The sequence below is a fragment of the Neomonachus schauinslandi genome, chromosome 2 (assembly GCF_002201575.2).
Source record: "Neomonachus schauinslandi chromosome 2, ASM220157v2, whole genome shotgun sequence".
Lineage (NCBI taxonomy): Eukaryota > Metazoa > Chordata > Mammalia > Carnivora > Phocidae > Neomonachus > Neomonachus schauinslandi.
This window is the reverse complement of record NC_058404.1, coordinates 82,795,474-82,811,227: the sequence shown is the minus strand read 5'-3', so window position 1 is coordinate 82,811,227 and position 15,754 is coordinate 82,795,474. Positions and strand designations below refer to the sequence as shown.

The 15,754-nt window shown below is 40.7% G+C and overlaps 1 protein-coding gene across 2 annotated transcripts in view; it reads left to right on the top strand.

Annotated features, from left to right (window-relative positions):
• Positions 1 to 3,801: 3,801 nt before the first annotated feature.
• USP38 (ubiquitin specific peptidase 38) overlaps positions 3,802 to 15,754 on the top strand; it is a 37,773-nt gene continuing 25,820 nt past the window's right edge. For both annotated transcript variants that reach the window (XM_021679323.1, XM_021679322.1), the window contains exons 1-2: positions 3,802 to 4,691; positions 6,271 to 6,406. In XM_021679323.1, coding sequence (XP_021534998.1) covers positions 4,010 to 4,691; positions 6,271 to 6,406 — 818 coding nt within the window. In that variant the 5' untranslated portion in view covers positions 3,802 to 4,009. The remainder of the gene's footprint in view (positions 4,692 to 6,270; positions 6,407 to 15,754) is intronic.

The following is a 15,754-nucleotide window of genomic DNA, read 5'->3' as shown; positions in this document are numbered from 1 at the left end:
AGGACCCTCGGGGTCACAGAAAGACTGGGGGTGCCTGAGTGTGGCAGAGCTCCCAGGTAGCGGAGCAGGGAAGCCGGCTGCAGAGGCGGAGGCCAGGCGCGGGGTCTCAGCTTGGGGTTGCCATAAACTGTGATCCGCGGCACAGTCGGGCCCCTGCTCCTCCAGCAGGGACCCAACAAGCGGCAGATCCCGGGAGACTCACCTTCCTCCCCCGGGAGGAGCCGCACGGGAGTCGATGAGTTTGCTTTTGATTCTATAAGGAAATATAAATATCCTGGGTAAAGATAACCTCATAGTAGTGCTGTTGCAGTTGGCCAACTCTAACCACTGCCTTTGAAAATGTCTTTCCTCTTTGCCTATCACAAACATATAAACACACATACATTTTTCACCTAATAGCTATTTATTTAACCTTTCATGCTTTCATAACCTTATCTATAAATTGTAGTCACTAATGTCTACTTCCAAAGTCTGTTTTGAGAACTAAGAATAAATTATACTATATTGAGTTCCAGGCAAATAGAGGGTGTTTAATAAATGATAATTCCCTATCCTGAGCTTTTTCTCATTCACCCCCATCACTTACCTCCTATTTCCAGATCTAAGATAGTTATAAAACCATTTAATTCATAACTGGGGCCTTAGAGTAAATTTTTATACAAAATTTTAAAGCCTGTAGCAATAGCACCTATTAATTCAATGATTAGTGGCACAACACCCTTCAACAAAATCTTTCCATAGACTTTTGAAAATATTTTAAGATATTGAACAAGAACATGGTACTGTATGTAACTTTCAGTTGTGGGATAAAATCAATTATGTAAAGCCAGCCACTTTTAACTGAAATCTTATAACAATAGAAGAGCATATTGTGTACATTCTTTTTTTTACCAATGGCAAAAGAGGAAAACATGCTTTGAATATTTTAGCATAAAAACCTACTAAATATTTTATTTCATGCATCTATCACTCAAGAAGTACTTTAAAAATACTGAGTCATGGTGCTTTTGGAAGCCTGACAGTATGAAACTATGTTATCCGTATTATGCAGACTGAGAACAACTTGCACTATGTTCTCTCAGACATCTTATTTTACAACATTCAATTTCTCAAGACAGAATATTAACAGAAAGAAAGGTTATTAATGATTTGTTAAGTTTTTAACTAACCAGTACTTTTTTCCTTCCTATTTTGGAGTAATTACTTCACTCCTGTTATTCAGCAATCTTCAATCATCTTCAAGTGGCTCCCTAGCAAACCCTCCACTAAGGCTAATTCCAAATCTCTGCTACTCCACAAATCCACAGTCCTACCATTCATTCCTCTTAATGTTTTACTTTCTACATTATTTTTGTCTTCCAATATGGCACCATTTCCAGTAAATTCCAACTTTTCTCTGTAGTTTTACCCTCTATCTATTTGAAAAGGAAAAAGTTCCAAAGCTATTCCTGTGCTCTAGCATGACTGTCTTTTAGACCGATCAGTTGTCTTATTTCTCTTTTATCTTCAATTTCTTCCTGCAAACTCAGTCTCAAGTTTCCTCTACTCGGCTCCTTTCTCATCTAAACTGCTATTCTTAAGATTACCCTAATCGACATGTTAAATATATTGGTATAATCATTTTGTAAATTGGTAAAAGCAAAACAATATTTAGCAAAGTAAAAAATGTACAATTTTGTTCATTTTTCTATTGGAAAATACACCTATCTATTCTATTTCTATTCTATCTTAAACCATTTCTTTTAAGTTTTGTCGTTATTGGAGGCCATTTATGCCTTATTTCACAACTATATTACCCAAACCTGAATGGGGCTATAATTACACAATTTTTTCCAATTTAAAGGCCTCTGATTAAAGCCTATATTCTTACTGTAAATCTTTGGAATTTAACTTGAAAGAAGTACAAGCATGATGACTGCAGCTGTTTACTGTAAACAGTCTTCAATGTCAGCATGCACACATACAGGCAAACCTCAGAGATACTGCAGGTTCAGTTCCAGACCACTGTAGTATGAAGTGAATATCACAAGAGTCAAATTCTGGGGTTTCCCAGGGCATATAAAAGCTATGTTTACACAATATTGTTGTCTATTAAGTGTGCAAGAGCTTTATGTCTAAAAAATACATATCTTAATTTAAAAATACTGTATTGCTGGGGCGCCTGGGTGGCTCAGTTGGTTAAGCGACTGCCTTCGGCTCAGGTCATGATCCTGGAGACCCGGGATCGAGTCCCGCATCGGGCTCCCTGCTCGGCAGGGAGCCTGCTTCTCCCTCTGACCCTACGCTCTCTCTCTCTCTCTCTCTCTCTCTCTCATTCTCTCTGGCTCAAATAAATAAATAAAATCTTTAAAAAAAAAAAATAAAAAAAAAAATAAAAATAAAAATACTGTATTGCTAAAAGATGCTAACCATCATCTGAGCTTCCAGTGAATCATAATCACTGCTCACAGATTACCATAACAAGTAATGATTAAAAAGTTTAAAATATTACAATAACCAAAATGTGACAGAGCCACAGAATTAGCAAATGCAGTTTGAAAAACAGCGCCAATAGACTTGCTTAACGCATGGTTGCCACAAGCCTTCAATTTATAAACCAGTATCTGCAAACCACTATTTACTCTAGTGCGTGAAGTGCCACTAAATGAGGAACTAAACACTGTGCAATTTTCACCTGGTTTTCTATTTTCAAAGTACTCTTTAATATGACATAGGCAAATATATACCTGTCATTCTTTCTCACCTGCCACCTTTTCCTTACTCTTCCACCATTTTTTGGACAGCTTCTAGTTTTTCAGCGTGCCCCAAAAGCTCACTAAAAAGATAGTTAGAGGCTTGATAAAACAAATCTCTACCAATAATGACCCTCACTAAATGAACGCAGCTGCCAGTACAGTTCTTACTTTAATAACCACAACATAGGAGAAGGCACTCACATTTAGGAGCCCTAGCTCATTTCTCGATGAACGAACCAAGACCTAAACCATTTCTCCTCAATCAGTTTTGAATTCTCTTCCTTACTTTCTCCCCGAAAGTTTTTCTCTCGTTTCCAAAACTTTCTCATTCACAAAATTTTACATAAACAGCACTTCCTCAGGCTTTCACGAGTAACCTGACCTGCACAGAACCTACAGAGGTCGGAAGGTGGGAATACTAAAGTCGTGGCCACTTCCTCAGCGTCCACTCCCGGCCGCGCCTCCCAAAAAACCGCCTGTGACTCGACACACGTTCCCCAATGACGCGAGAGTCGCCGTGCGACTCGACTGGAAGCGGCCGCACCTGCGCAGCAGCGGCGGAGAGGGGCGGGCCCGGGCGGGGAGGGGGTCGGAGCGTAGCCTGGAGGGTGGCGGGAGTTGGGGAGGAGAAGGGGGAGACGGGTAGAGGTGGTTAGAGAGTTGGAGGGGCGGAGGGCCCGAGGGCCGGAGGGCGGGCCTTTCCGGAGGGACCTCCGTCCTTCACTTCCTGTTTGCGGGAACTTCTGAATCCGGGTCAAGGGGGTTCACCTCCTTATCTTCTCCGGGGCTGACCCGGCACTTTCAGTGACAGCGGCTTCTGACTCAAGCCAGGGCTGGTTTCATCTTACGACCTGCTGAGCCCGGACGTCCACACCTGCCTCGGGACACTAAGGCGCGCTTCCTCCACCTACTGGCTGGCAGCCACGGGCCTTGAGTGACCGCCGCCGCCGGGGGTCCTCGCCATCTCCTTCGCGCTGATGCTGAGAGGGAGCGCGGGCCCGGGGCGGCGGCGGAGTGCGAGCCGCTGGCTCCCTAGGCCCGCCGCGGGCGGTGCCGGTTCCGACGCTCCCCAGGCTTGCCACCTCCCGCCCGGGCTTGGATGGGCCCCTCTGCCCGATAAATGTGGCTGCTGAGACTGCGGTGGCGGTGGTCGGTGCCGCTGCTGCTGCTGCTGCGCTCCAAGTTCACCTTTGCCGCGGGACTCTCCTGCCCCACGTCGGGACTGTCGCCCCCCGCTCCTAACCCCCTGGCCCTGGCCTTGCAGTTTGGCGACAATGGACAAGATCCTGGAGGGCCTGGTGAGTTCTTCGCACCCCCTGCCCCTAAAGCGGGTGATTGTGAGGAAGGTGGTGGAATCGGCAGAACATTGGCTAGACGAGGCGCAGTGTGAAGCCATGTTTGACCTGACCACCCGGCTCATCCTGGAGGGCCAAGACCCTTTTCAGCGGCAGGTGGGACACCAAGTGCTGGAGGCCTATGCGCGATACCACCGGCCAGAGTTCGAGTCCTTCTTCAACAAGACATTCGTGTTGGGCCTCCTTCAGCAGGGCTACCACTCGCTGGACAGGAAGGACGTAGCCATTCTGGACTACATTCACAACGGCCTGAAGCTGATCATGAGCTGCCCATCGGTGCTGGACCTCTTCAGCCTGCTGCAAGTGGAGGTGTTACGCATGGTGTGTGAGAGGCCGGAGCCGCAGCTCTGTGCCCGATTGAGCGACCTCCTGACCGACTTCGTGCAGTGCATCCCCAAGGGGAAATTGTCGATCACCTTCTGTCAACAGCTTGTTCGAACGATAGGCCATTTCCAGTGCGTATCCACCCAGGAGAAGGAGCTGCGGGAATATGTCTCTCAGGTGACAAAAGTGAGTAACTTGCTGCAGAACATCTGGAAGGCCGAGCCCTCCACACTCCTGCCTTCCCTGCAAGAAGTTTTTGCAAGCATTTCTTCCACAGGTAAGTGTCATTATATTAAAGAAAAATCTCTCTTGGAAATTCAGTGTGTCTCTTAGACACACATCATATTTGCTTCTCTGCCCTGAAAACATTCTTAATGGAGAACAAATCTTAATACCCTCATCCAAAGTTTAATTCCCATCCACTTCCGTATTTAGGCTGTCCCTTTGTACCTTTGAAAAAAAAAGAAAGTAGTGTTCCTATTCTAAATGTTGAAAACATTAAGGTCTAAGACCTTTGGCACTAAATAAGTTGCTTAATTACCCAGCCTCTGCTGAAGTTATGGAATGCTTTGAGAATGATAGCTACTAAATAAAGCTTCTATTCATTAGTGACTAATGATAGCATAATAATGTTTACCATATTATTATTGTACTGTGACTCTGTCATCTTGTCATTATAAGTTTTTCCCCTGTTTTTTAATTTTCCCACTTTTTTATTCCTGGGCTGTGTGGTTTATTACTGGATTATCACAGTTAACTATGTAGTTTTTGAATACTGACATTTTTTTCTACAATAGTGTACAGGCAGAGAGGGTACAGGTAGAATGAGGGAAAGAAAAGAGTATGAGGACTTAAATAGGTGTTTTTGTACTCAGTGTATAGCCCATGAACTACATCCTTAGAAAGTGGGAAGGAGTCAAGTGATAATTGGCAAGAAAATACTTTCTCACCAGGAATTTTACCTTGCATTTACATTCCTTGTTTGGACTTGGAGCTTTCAGCTCTGTAAATTGTGAAACAATAGACCCAAAACTGTGTTCGCTTCCTCTCTATTTGGTACAACCATTCTCCTTTTCTATTGTTTGAAATTGAACTTGTGAAGGAGGTGTCTTTTATCTTGGGAACCAGAAATAAGAATAGAGTTTTAACAAGCTCCTTGTATTCTGATGAATTAAATGTGTTTAGGAAAGAATTACCAACTATATATTTGCAGTATCTGAATTGTTTTTAATTTTTTAATTGTAATTTTTCTTGTATTGCCTGTGTTGCTAGAACTGTTAGATTTCCCCAGAACTTTTTCAACAGTGGCAGTAAAGGTGCTTGCCTTGAATTGGCTTAATTATTATATAGTTTAAGTAAAGTCCCCTCAAAATTCACCTTAATTTTTTACTTCTTTAAGAGATTTTTTAAAATCTTCCTTAGAACAATGTAATGACTACTGTAATTAATAGTTACAAGTTACTTTGTCTAAAGTGGGAATTTAAATGATACCTTGAATTTCTTTTCTGACTGCTGACTTACAAATGAATATTTTAACACAACAGTGACTCAGTATTAATAATGCAGGAAAATAAAGTAACTTATGAACTAAATATGGTGTAGTGAACAGTAGTTTTTATATTGCAGTAGTTCTCTCTATAATGAGCAATCATTGCTACTCACCCTTCATCTCTCATCTCTGTAATTTAACATTCCTTGTATGTTAGAGTCTACCCATGTGGTAGAACCTAACAACTGCTTCCTGAGTAACACCTTTGCCGCAAGTACATTTTTTTTTTGTAAATTGTTGTTTCTCTCTAAATACTTCACTTGAACCTCCTTGCCATATTCCTTTTTCTTTTTAATTAAAAAAATAGATACATCATTTGAACCTTCTGTAGCATTGGCAAGCCTTGTGCAGCATATTCCTCTTCAGATGATTACAGTTCTCATCAGGAGCCTAACTACGGATCCAAATGTAAAAGATGCAAGTATGACCCAAGCTCTTTGCAGGTACTTCTTCATGACACTGTAGATGGTGGTGTAGATTTGGGAGGAGGAGATATTTTGTTGTATTTTGTGGGTGATGAAAAACTTAGATGTTTAAAACTGAAATCATAGAATGAAATACATATTCTCCAAACTAATTGGAATGAATTATTTACCTTATTATATAGGTTTGACAGGCCTCCCGGTAATTCAGAGTCCATTTTCAGTTCAGCTTTTTTTAATTCCAAAAATATGTATGTGTATACACTTACTGTACAGTAAGGAGTTGGTTGGATTATCAGTATGTTTTACTAATTTCCTTACTCATTATGGTTTCCTGCAACCTGTTTCTTCTCCCTGGGTTTTTTAGTTTTTGTTTTTTTAAGCTAAGTACATACTTTTACTTTCTCTTTCAATCAATCTCTGGATGATACACTCTACCTTTGTCTGTTTAAATATGTTTTTTCTTCCTTATTCTTAAATAGATGATTTGGTAAGATGTAGAATTCTAATTTGATAGTCATTTTCTCTGCATTTTGAAAATAATACTGCATTGTCTTCTGGCATTTATTGTTGCTGATACGGAGTCTGCTGTCAATCCAATTGTCATTCCTTTGTGAGTAGTTAGGCTTTTTCTGGTACTGTTTATGTCTCTTTCTTCTTGATGTCTTTCAGTTTATTCTTATATTTCTAGGTGTAAACTTAGTATTTATCCTCAGCATTTTCATGCTTTTATTAATTCATTTGTTCATTTATTCAAAACGTATTTACTGGACACTTACTTACCATGAGTGCTAGGCAGTGTTTCAAAACCTTGAACAAATAGATAAAAAAATCTGTCTTCATGAACTTGCTTTCTAGATGGAGAGGAAGACAGTAAATTAGTAACGTATAAGATGTATCCTGATTTCAGAGATGTCAAAATGTGGAAATATACAGTCACTTGGTATTCTAGTTTAATTGGCATGACTTTTCCTTCCTTAGTGGTACATAAACTAATTATACAACCTAAAATTGATTTTGTTTTAGATTTTATTAAATATGATAATTAAAATTATAATTTAGTATTTGAATAGTGATGAGTGTTTTGGAAAAAAAGTAGATAGGAAAGACATAAAGTATGAGGGAGTGGTTTGCAATTTTAAATAAGATGGGTTAGGAAGGCCTCAATGAGAACATGAAGATGAAGTAAAGACATAAAAGAAATGAGGGAGCAAAGCCTGTGGAGATCTAAGGGGAAGAACATCAATATTGTCTTACAACTCACTAATTTTTTCTTCAAAGGTACGCATTTGTAGAGCTTATTCTAGCTATTGAGTATCTTTATTTCAATGACTCTATTTTTCTAATTGAGCTTTTCCTCTCTTCCTATTTTTGTTTCACATCTGCCTGGGTTTTTTTGTAATTTTTTTCTACAGTGTGCACGCACATGTATGTGTATATATGTGGCACATCTAAATAAAATACAAGGATTTGGAACAAAATGGTTTCTGTGTACCTGTTATAAAATTGCAGTCATGACATATAAACTTAAGTATTTATGTTGGATTTTCCAAAAGCTACATGTATAAATTTTACTATCTGTAACACAAACTTTGGGGACTTGGATTTTTTTCCACCTTTTCCCCCTTTTTATGTAGTGTTTGAAAAGACCCTTCTCTTCTAGCTTTCCTTCTTTTTTCTTTGTGGTCTTAAATTTAACTGAATCAATTTAGCTGTAAATATTACTTTCAGTTTCTTGTTGCTCATTCTCTCAAAGTTCCACAGATCTATATAAATATTGTTCCTGCTATATGGCCTCTATCTCTACTACTTTCAATTTATGGTTATCTCCTTGCCATATTTAGTGTTCTGTATTTTTGTTTTCATCTTCTTGATATCTTTGTATTCATAGTTCTTAAAATTCTAGAAATCCTGTGACACCATGCTGTTAGGATTTTCTTCATATTGTCTGTTCTTTTTATTTTTCCTTTTCCCTTTATTCTTACCGCTTTTTCAATTCTCTTCTATATGTGGTTGATTTCCAAGTCTTTATGTAAAGTTCTCATGTTCATTTACTTTTTTTTTTTTTTAATTTTTTTTTTATTCTTATGTTAATCCCCATACATTACATCATTAGTTTTAGATGAAGTGTTCCATGATTCATTGTTTGTGCATAACACCCAGTGCTCCATGCAGAACGTGCCCTCCTCAATACCCACCACCAGGCTAACCCATCCTCCCACCCCCCTCCCCTCTAGAACCCTGTTTGTTTTTCAGAGTCCATCGTCTCTCATGGTTCGTCTACCCCTCCGATTTCCCCCGCTTCATTCTTCCCCTCCTGCTACCTTCTTCTTCTTCTTTTTTTTTTTTTCTTAACATATATTGCGTTATTTGTTTCAGAGGTACAGATCTGAGATTCAACAGTCTTGCAAAATTCACAGCGCTTACCAGAGCACATACCCTCCCCAGTGTCTATCACCCAGTCACCCTATCCTTCCCACCCCACCCCCCACTCCAGCAACCCTCAGTTTGTTTCCTGAGATTAAGAATTCCTCATATCAGTGAGATCATATGATACATGTCTTTCTCTGTTTGACTTATTTCACTCAACATAATACCCTCCAGTTCCATCCACGTCGTTGCAAATGGCAAGATCTCGTTCCTTTTGATGGCTGCATAATATTCCATTGTATATATATACCACATCTTCTTTATCCATTCATCTGTTGATGGACATCTTGGCTCTTTCCACAGTTTGGCTATTGTGGACATTGCTGCTATAAACATCGGGGTGCACGTATCCCTTCGGATCCCTACTTTTGTATCTTTGGGGTAAATACCCAGTAGTGCAATTGCTGGATCATATGGTAGCTCTATTTTCAACTTTTTGAGGAACCTCCATACTGTTTTCCAGAGTGGCTGCACCAGCTTGCATTCCCACCAACAGTGTAGGAGGGTTCCCCTTTCTCCGCATCCCCGCCAACATCTGTCATTTCCTGACTTGTTAATTTTAGCCATTCTGACAGGTGTGAGGTGGTATCTCATTGAGGTTTTGATTTGGATTTCCCTGATGCCGAGCGATACTGAGCACTTTTTCATGTGTCTGTTGGCCATTTGGATGTCTTCTTTGGAAAAATGTCTGTTCATGTCTTCTGCCCATTTCTTGATTGGATTCTTTGTTCTTTGGGTGTTGAGTTTGATGAGTTCTTTATAGATTTTGGATACTAGCCCTTTATCTGATATGTCATTTGCAAATATCTTCTCCCATTCTGTTGGTTGTCTTTTGGTTTTGTTGACTGTTTCCTTTGCTTTGCAAAAGCTTTTTATCTTGATGAAGTCCCAATAGTTCATTTTTGCCCTTGCCTCCCTTGCCTTTGGCGATGTTTCTAGGAAGAAGTTGCTTCGGCTGAGGTCAAAGAGGTTGCTGCCTGTGTTCTCCTTTAGGATTTTGATGGACTCCTGTCTCACATTGAGGTCTTTCAACCATTTGGAGTCTATTTTTGTGTGTGGTGTAAGGAAATGGTCCAGTTTCATTCTTCTGCATGTGGCTATCCAATTTTCCCAACACCATTTGTTGAAGAGACTGTCTTTGTTCCATTGGACATTCTTTCCTGCTTTGTCAAAGATGAGTTGACCATAGAGTTGAGGGTCCATTTCTGGGCTCTCTATTCTGTTCCATTGATCTATGTGTCTGTTTTTGTGCCAGTACCATGCTGTCTTGATGATGACAGCTTTGTAATAGAGCTGGAAGTCCGGAATTGTGATGCCGCCGGCTTTGCTTTTCTTTTTCAACATTCCTCTGGCTATGCGGGGTCTTTTCTGGTTCCATACAAATTTTAGGATTATTTGTTCCATTTCTTTGAAAAAAGTGGATGGTATTTTGATGGGGATTGCATTGAATGTGTAGATTGCTCTAGGTAGCATTGACATCTTCACAATATTTGTTCTTCCAATCCATGAGCATGGAACGTTTTTCCATTTCTTTGTGTCTTCCTCAATTTCTTTCATGAGTATTTTATAGTTTTCTGAGTACAGATCCTTTGCCTCTTTGGTTAGATTTATTCCTAGGTATCTTATGGTTTTGGGTGCAATTGTAAATGGGATCGACTCCTTAATTTCTCTTTCTTCTGTCTTGTTGTTGGTGTATAGGAATGCCACTGACTTCTGTGCATTGATTTTATATCCTGCCACTTTACTGAATTCCTGTATGAGTTCTAACAGTTTTGGGGTGGAGTCTTTGGGGTTTTCCACATAAAGTATCATATCATCTGCAAAGAGTGAGAGTTTGACTTCTTCCTTGCCAATTTGGATGCCTTTGATTTCTTTTTGTTGTCTGATTGCTGTGGCTAGGACTTCCAATACTATGTTGAATAGCAGTGGTGATAGTGGACATCCCTGCCGCGTTCCTGACCTTAGGGGGAAAGCTCTCAGTTTTTCCCCATTGAGAATGATATTCACTGTAGGTTTTTCATAGATGGCTTTTATGATATTGAGGTATGTACCCTCTATGCCTATACTCTGAAGAGTTTTGATCAAGAAAGGATGCTGTACTTTGTCAAATGCTTTTTCTGCATCTATTGAGAGGATCATATGATTTTTGTTCTTTCTTTTGTTAATGTATTGTATCACATTGATTGATTTGCGGATGTTGAACCAACCTTGCAGCCCAGGGATAAATCCCACTTGGTCATGGTGAATAATCCTTTTAATGTACTGTTGGATCCTATTGGCTAGTATTTTGGTGAGAATTTTTGCATCCATGTTCATCAGGGATATTGGTCTGTAATTCTCCTTTTTGATGGGGTCTTTGTCTGGTTTTGGGATCAAGGTAATGCTGGCCTCATAAAATGAGTTTGGAAGTTTTCCTTCCATTTCTATTTTTTGGAACAGTTTCAGAAGAATAGGCATTAATTCTTCTTGAAATGTTTGGTAGAATTCCCCTGGGAAGCCATCTGGCCCTGGGCTTTTGTTTTTTGGGAGATTTTTGATGACTGCTTCAATTTCCTTAGTGGTTATAGGTCTGTTCAGGTTTTCTATTTCATCCTGGTTCAGTTTTGGTAGTTGGTACATCTCTAGAAATGCATCCATTTCTTCCAGGTTATTTAATTTGCTGGCATAGAGTTGCTCATAATATGTTCTTATAATTGTTTGTATTTCTTTGGTGTTGGTTGTGATCTCTCCTCTTTCATTCATGATTTTGTTGATGTGGGTCATTTCTCTTCTCTTTTTGATAAGTCTGGCCAGGGGTTTATCAATCTTGTTAATTCTTTCAAAGAACCAGCTCCTAGTTTCGTTGATCTGTTCTACTGTTCTTTTAGTTTCTATTTCATTGATTTCTGCTCTGATCTTGATTATTTCTCTTATTTCTCTTCTCCTGCTGGGTTTAGGCTTTATTTGCTGTTCTTTCTCCAGCTCCTTTAGGTGTAGGGTTAGGTTGTATACTTGAGACCTTTCTTGCTTCTTGAGAAAGGCTTGTATTGCTATATACTTTCCTCTTAGGACTGCCTTTGCTGCATCCCAAAGATTTTGAATAGTTGTGTTTTCATTTTCATTGGTTTCCATGTATTTTTTAAATTCTTCTTTAATTTCCTGGTTGACCCATTCATTCTTCAGTAGGATGCTCTTTAGCCTCCATGTATTTGAGTTCTTTCCGACTTTCCTCTTGTGATTGAGTTCTAGTTTCAAAGCATTGTGGTCTGAAAATAGGCAGGGAATGATCCCAATCTTTTGGTACTGGTTGAGACCTGATTTATGACCTAGGATGTGATCTATTCTGGAGAATGTTCCATGGGCACTAGAGAAGAATGTGTATTCCATTGCTTTGGGGTGGAATGTTCTGAATATGTCTGTGAAGTCCATTTGGTCCAGTGTGTCATTTAAAGTCTTTATTTCCTTGTTGATCTTTTGCTTAGATGATCTGTCCATTTCAGTGAGGAGGGTGTTAAAGTCCCCCATTATTATTGTATTGTTGTCGATGTGTTTCTTTGCTTTTGTTATTAATTGGCTTATATAATTGGCTGCTCCCATGTTAGGGGCATAGATATTTACAATTGTTAGATCTTCTTGTTGGATAGATCCTTTAAGTATGATATAGTGTCCTTTCTCATCTCTTATTACAGTCTTTGGTTTAAAATCTAATTTGTCTGATATAAGGATTGCCACCCCAGCTTTCTTTTGGTGTCCATTAGCATGGTAAATGGTTTTCCACCCCCTCACTTTCAATCTGGGGGTGTCTTTGGGTCTAAAATGAGTCTCTTGCAGACAGCATATCGATGGGTCTTGTTTTTTAATCCAGTCTGATAGCCTGTGTCTTTTGATGGGGGCATTGAGCCCATTTACATTCAGGGTAACTATTGAAAGATAGGAATTTAGTGCCATTGTATTGCCTGTAAGGTGACTGTTACCGTATATTGTCTGTGTTCCTTTCTGGTCTATGTTGCTTTTGGGGTCTCTCTTTGCTTAGAGGACTCCTTTCAAGATTTCCTGTAGGGCTGGTTTTGTGTTTGCAAATTCCTTTAGTTTTTGTTTGTCCTGGAAGCTTTTTATCTCTCCTTCAATTTTCAATGACAGCCTAGCTGGATATAGTATTCTTGGCTGCATATTTTTCTCGTTTAGTGCTCTGAATATATCCTGCCAGTCCTTTCTGGCCTGCCAGGTCTCTGTGGATAGGTCTGTTGCCAATCTAATGTTTCTACCCTTGTAGGTTACATATCTCTTCTCCCGAGCTGCTTTCAGGATTTTCTCTTTGTCTATGAGACTCGTAAGTTTTACTATTAGATGTCGGGGTGTTGACCTATTTTTATTGATTTTGAGAGGGGTTCTCTGTGCTTCCTGGATTTTGATGCCTGTTTCCTTCCCCAAATTAGGGAAGTTCTCTGCTATAATTTGCTCCGTTATACCTTCTGCCCCTCTCTCTCTTTCTTCTTCTTCTGGGATCCCAATTATTCTAATGTTGTTTCGTCTTATGGTATCGCTTATCTCTCGAATTCTGCCCTCGTGATCCAGTAGTTGTTTATCTCTCTTTTTCTCAGCTTCTTTATTTTCCATCATTTCATCTTCTATATTACTGATTCTCTCTTCTGCCTCATTTATTCTAGCAGTTAGCGCCCCCATTTTTGATTGCACCTCATTAATAGCCTTTTTGATTTCTACTTGGTTGGATTTTAGTTCTTTTACTTCTCCAGAAAGGGTTTCTCTAATAACTTCCATATTTTTTTCAAGCCCAGCTAGTATCTTTAAAGTGATGATTCTGAACTCTAGATCTGACATTGTACTAATGTCCGTATTGAGTAGGTCCCTGGCAGTCGGTACTACCTCTTGTTCTTTTTGTTGAGGTGATTTTTTCCGTCTTGTCATTTTGTGCAGAGGAGAATAGATTAATGAGAGAACAAAATGCTAGCAGAGTAACAACGTCCCCAGAAAATATACTCTAAACAAATCAGAAAAAACCTGAAGCAGTGGGAAAAGAAAGGGAAAGAGAGAAAAAAGAAAAAGAAAAAGATAAAGATAAAAACAAAAACAAACAAAACAAAACAACAACAAAAAAACCAGAATGTGATCAAATATGATCAGTGCCACACACTAGATTTGGGGTGTATTTTGGTCTTTTAGAAGAAAGTGCCTCCCAAAATTTTAAAGAAAGAAAAACTTATATATGTACAAAAATAAGGGTTGATATGATGAAGGGATGGAATATGACTGTAAAGATGGAAATTATAAAAAATTTTATAAAAGGAATTGATAAGAAGTTGTTTGAAAAAAGAAAGAAGAGGATTTAAAAAAAAAAAAAAAGGGAGAGGATGTGATCAGGCAGGGGAACAGAAAACACCATATACTAGAGATTTAGGGTATATTTTGATCTGTTAGAAGAAACTATCTCAAAATTTTAAAGAGAGAACAACTTATATATATAAGCCAAAAATATGGGTAACTACTATGAAGGGATAGAATATGACTCTAAAAATGAAAAATAAAAATGTTTTTTTTTTAAAAAAAAGGGATTGATAAGATGTTGGTTGAAAAAGGGAAAAAGAAAAATTCAAAAAGAATAAAAAAAGAAAAAAAGACAGTTAAAAAAAATTAACTTTGAAAGACTACAGAATCATGGTAAAAAAGCCATGAATTCTATGTGCAGTAGTCCCCTAGAGCTGGAGTTCTGCCGTTCTCATTGATGGGTAAACTTGGTCTTGGCTGGCTGTTCTCGCTGATCTTCTGGGGAGGGGCCTGTTGCCGTGGTTTCCAAATATCTTTGCCGGAGGCAGAATTGCCCCGCCCTTGCCCCCTCCCAGCTAAGTAATCTGCTGGGGTTTGCTCTCCGGGGCTTTTGTTCCCTGCGAGCTTTCCGTACAGCTTTGGAGGCGGAGAGTGAAAATGGCGGCCTCCCAATCTCCGCCCCGGAGGAGCCGAGAACTCGTGGTCCCGCTTCTCAGTGAGCCCCCAGAGAAAAGCCGTCAGTCACTCCCGTCTCCCCGGTCTCCAGCCGCACTCCGTGCTCACCCGGCCTGTGACCGCGCGTTTCTATCTCTGGCACCCGACCCCGGGTGGAGTCTCCAAACCCAGCAGATCCCTGCGGTGCACTCCCGCGCGGCTCCTCCCGGGGGAGGAAGGTGAGTCTCCCCGGATCTGCCGCTTGTTGGGTCCCTGCTGGAGGAGCAGTGGCCCGACTGTGCTGCGGATCACGGTTTATGGCAACCCCGAGCTGAGAGCCCGCGCCTGGGCTCCGCCTCTGCAGCCGGCTTCCCTGCTCCGATACCTGGGAGCTCTGCCACACTCAGGCACCCCCAGTCTTTCTGTGACCCGTGGGTCCTGAGACCACACTGTCCCGGAGGGTTCCACCCCCCCGCTTAGCCACCAGAGTGACGTCCCTCAGCGGAGCAGACTTTTAAAAGTTCCGATTTTGTGCTCCGCGGCTCTATCACTTGCCAGAAGCGGCCGCCGGAGGCCCCTCCCCCGCCGTCTAGCCTCCCGAATATCGCCTCGGATTCACTTCTCCGCACGTCCTACCTTCCAGAAAGTGGTCGCTTTTCTGATGAGAGAGTTGTTGCTCTTCTTTTCTTCGATCTCCTGTTGAGTTTGTAGGTGTTCAGAATGGTTTGATCCCTATCCAGCTGAATTCCTGAGAGGAGACGAAATCCAGGTCTCCTACTCCTCCGCCATCTTGCTCCGCCCCCTGTTCATTTACTTTTAATTTTAAGAAACGCTCTTATCAGGGCACCTGGGTGGCTTAGTCAGTTGAGCCTCCGACTCTTGATCTCAGCTTAGGTTTTCATCTCAGGGTTGTGAGTTCAAGCCCCACATTGGGCTCCACGCTGGGCATGGAGCCTATTAAAAAAAAAAAAAGAAAGAAAGGGCACCTGGGTGGCTCAGTCTGTTAAGCGTCTGCCTTCGCTC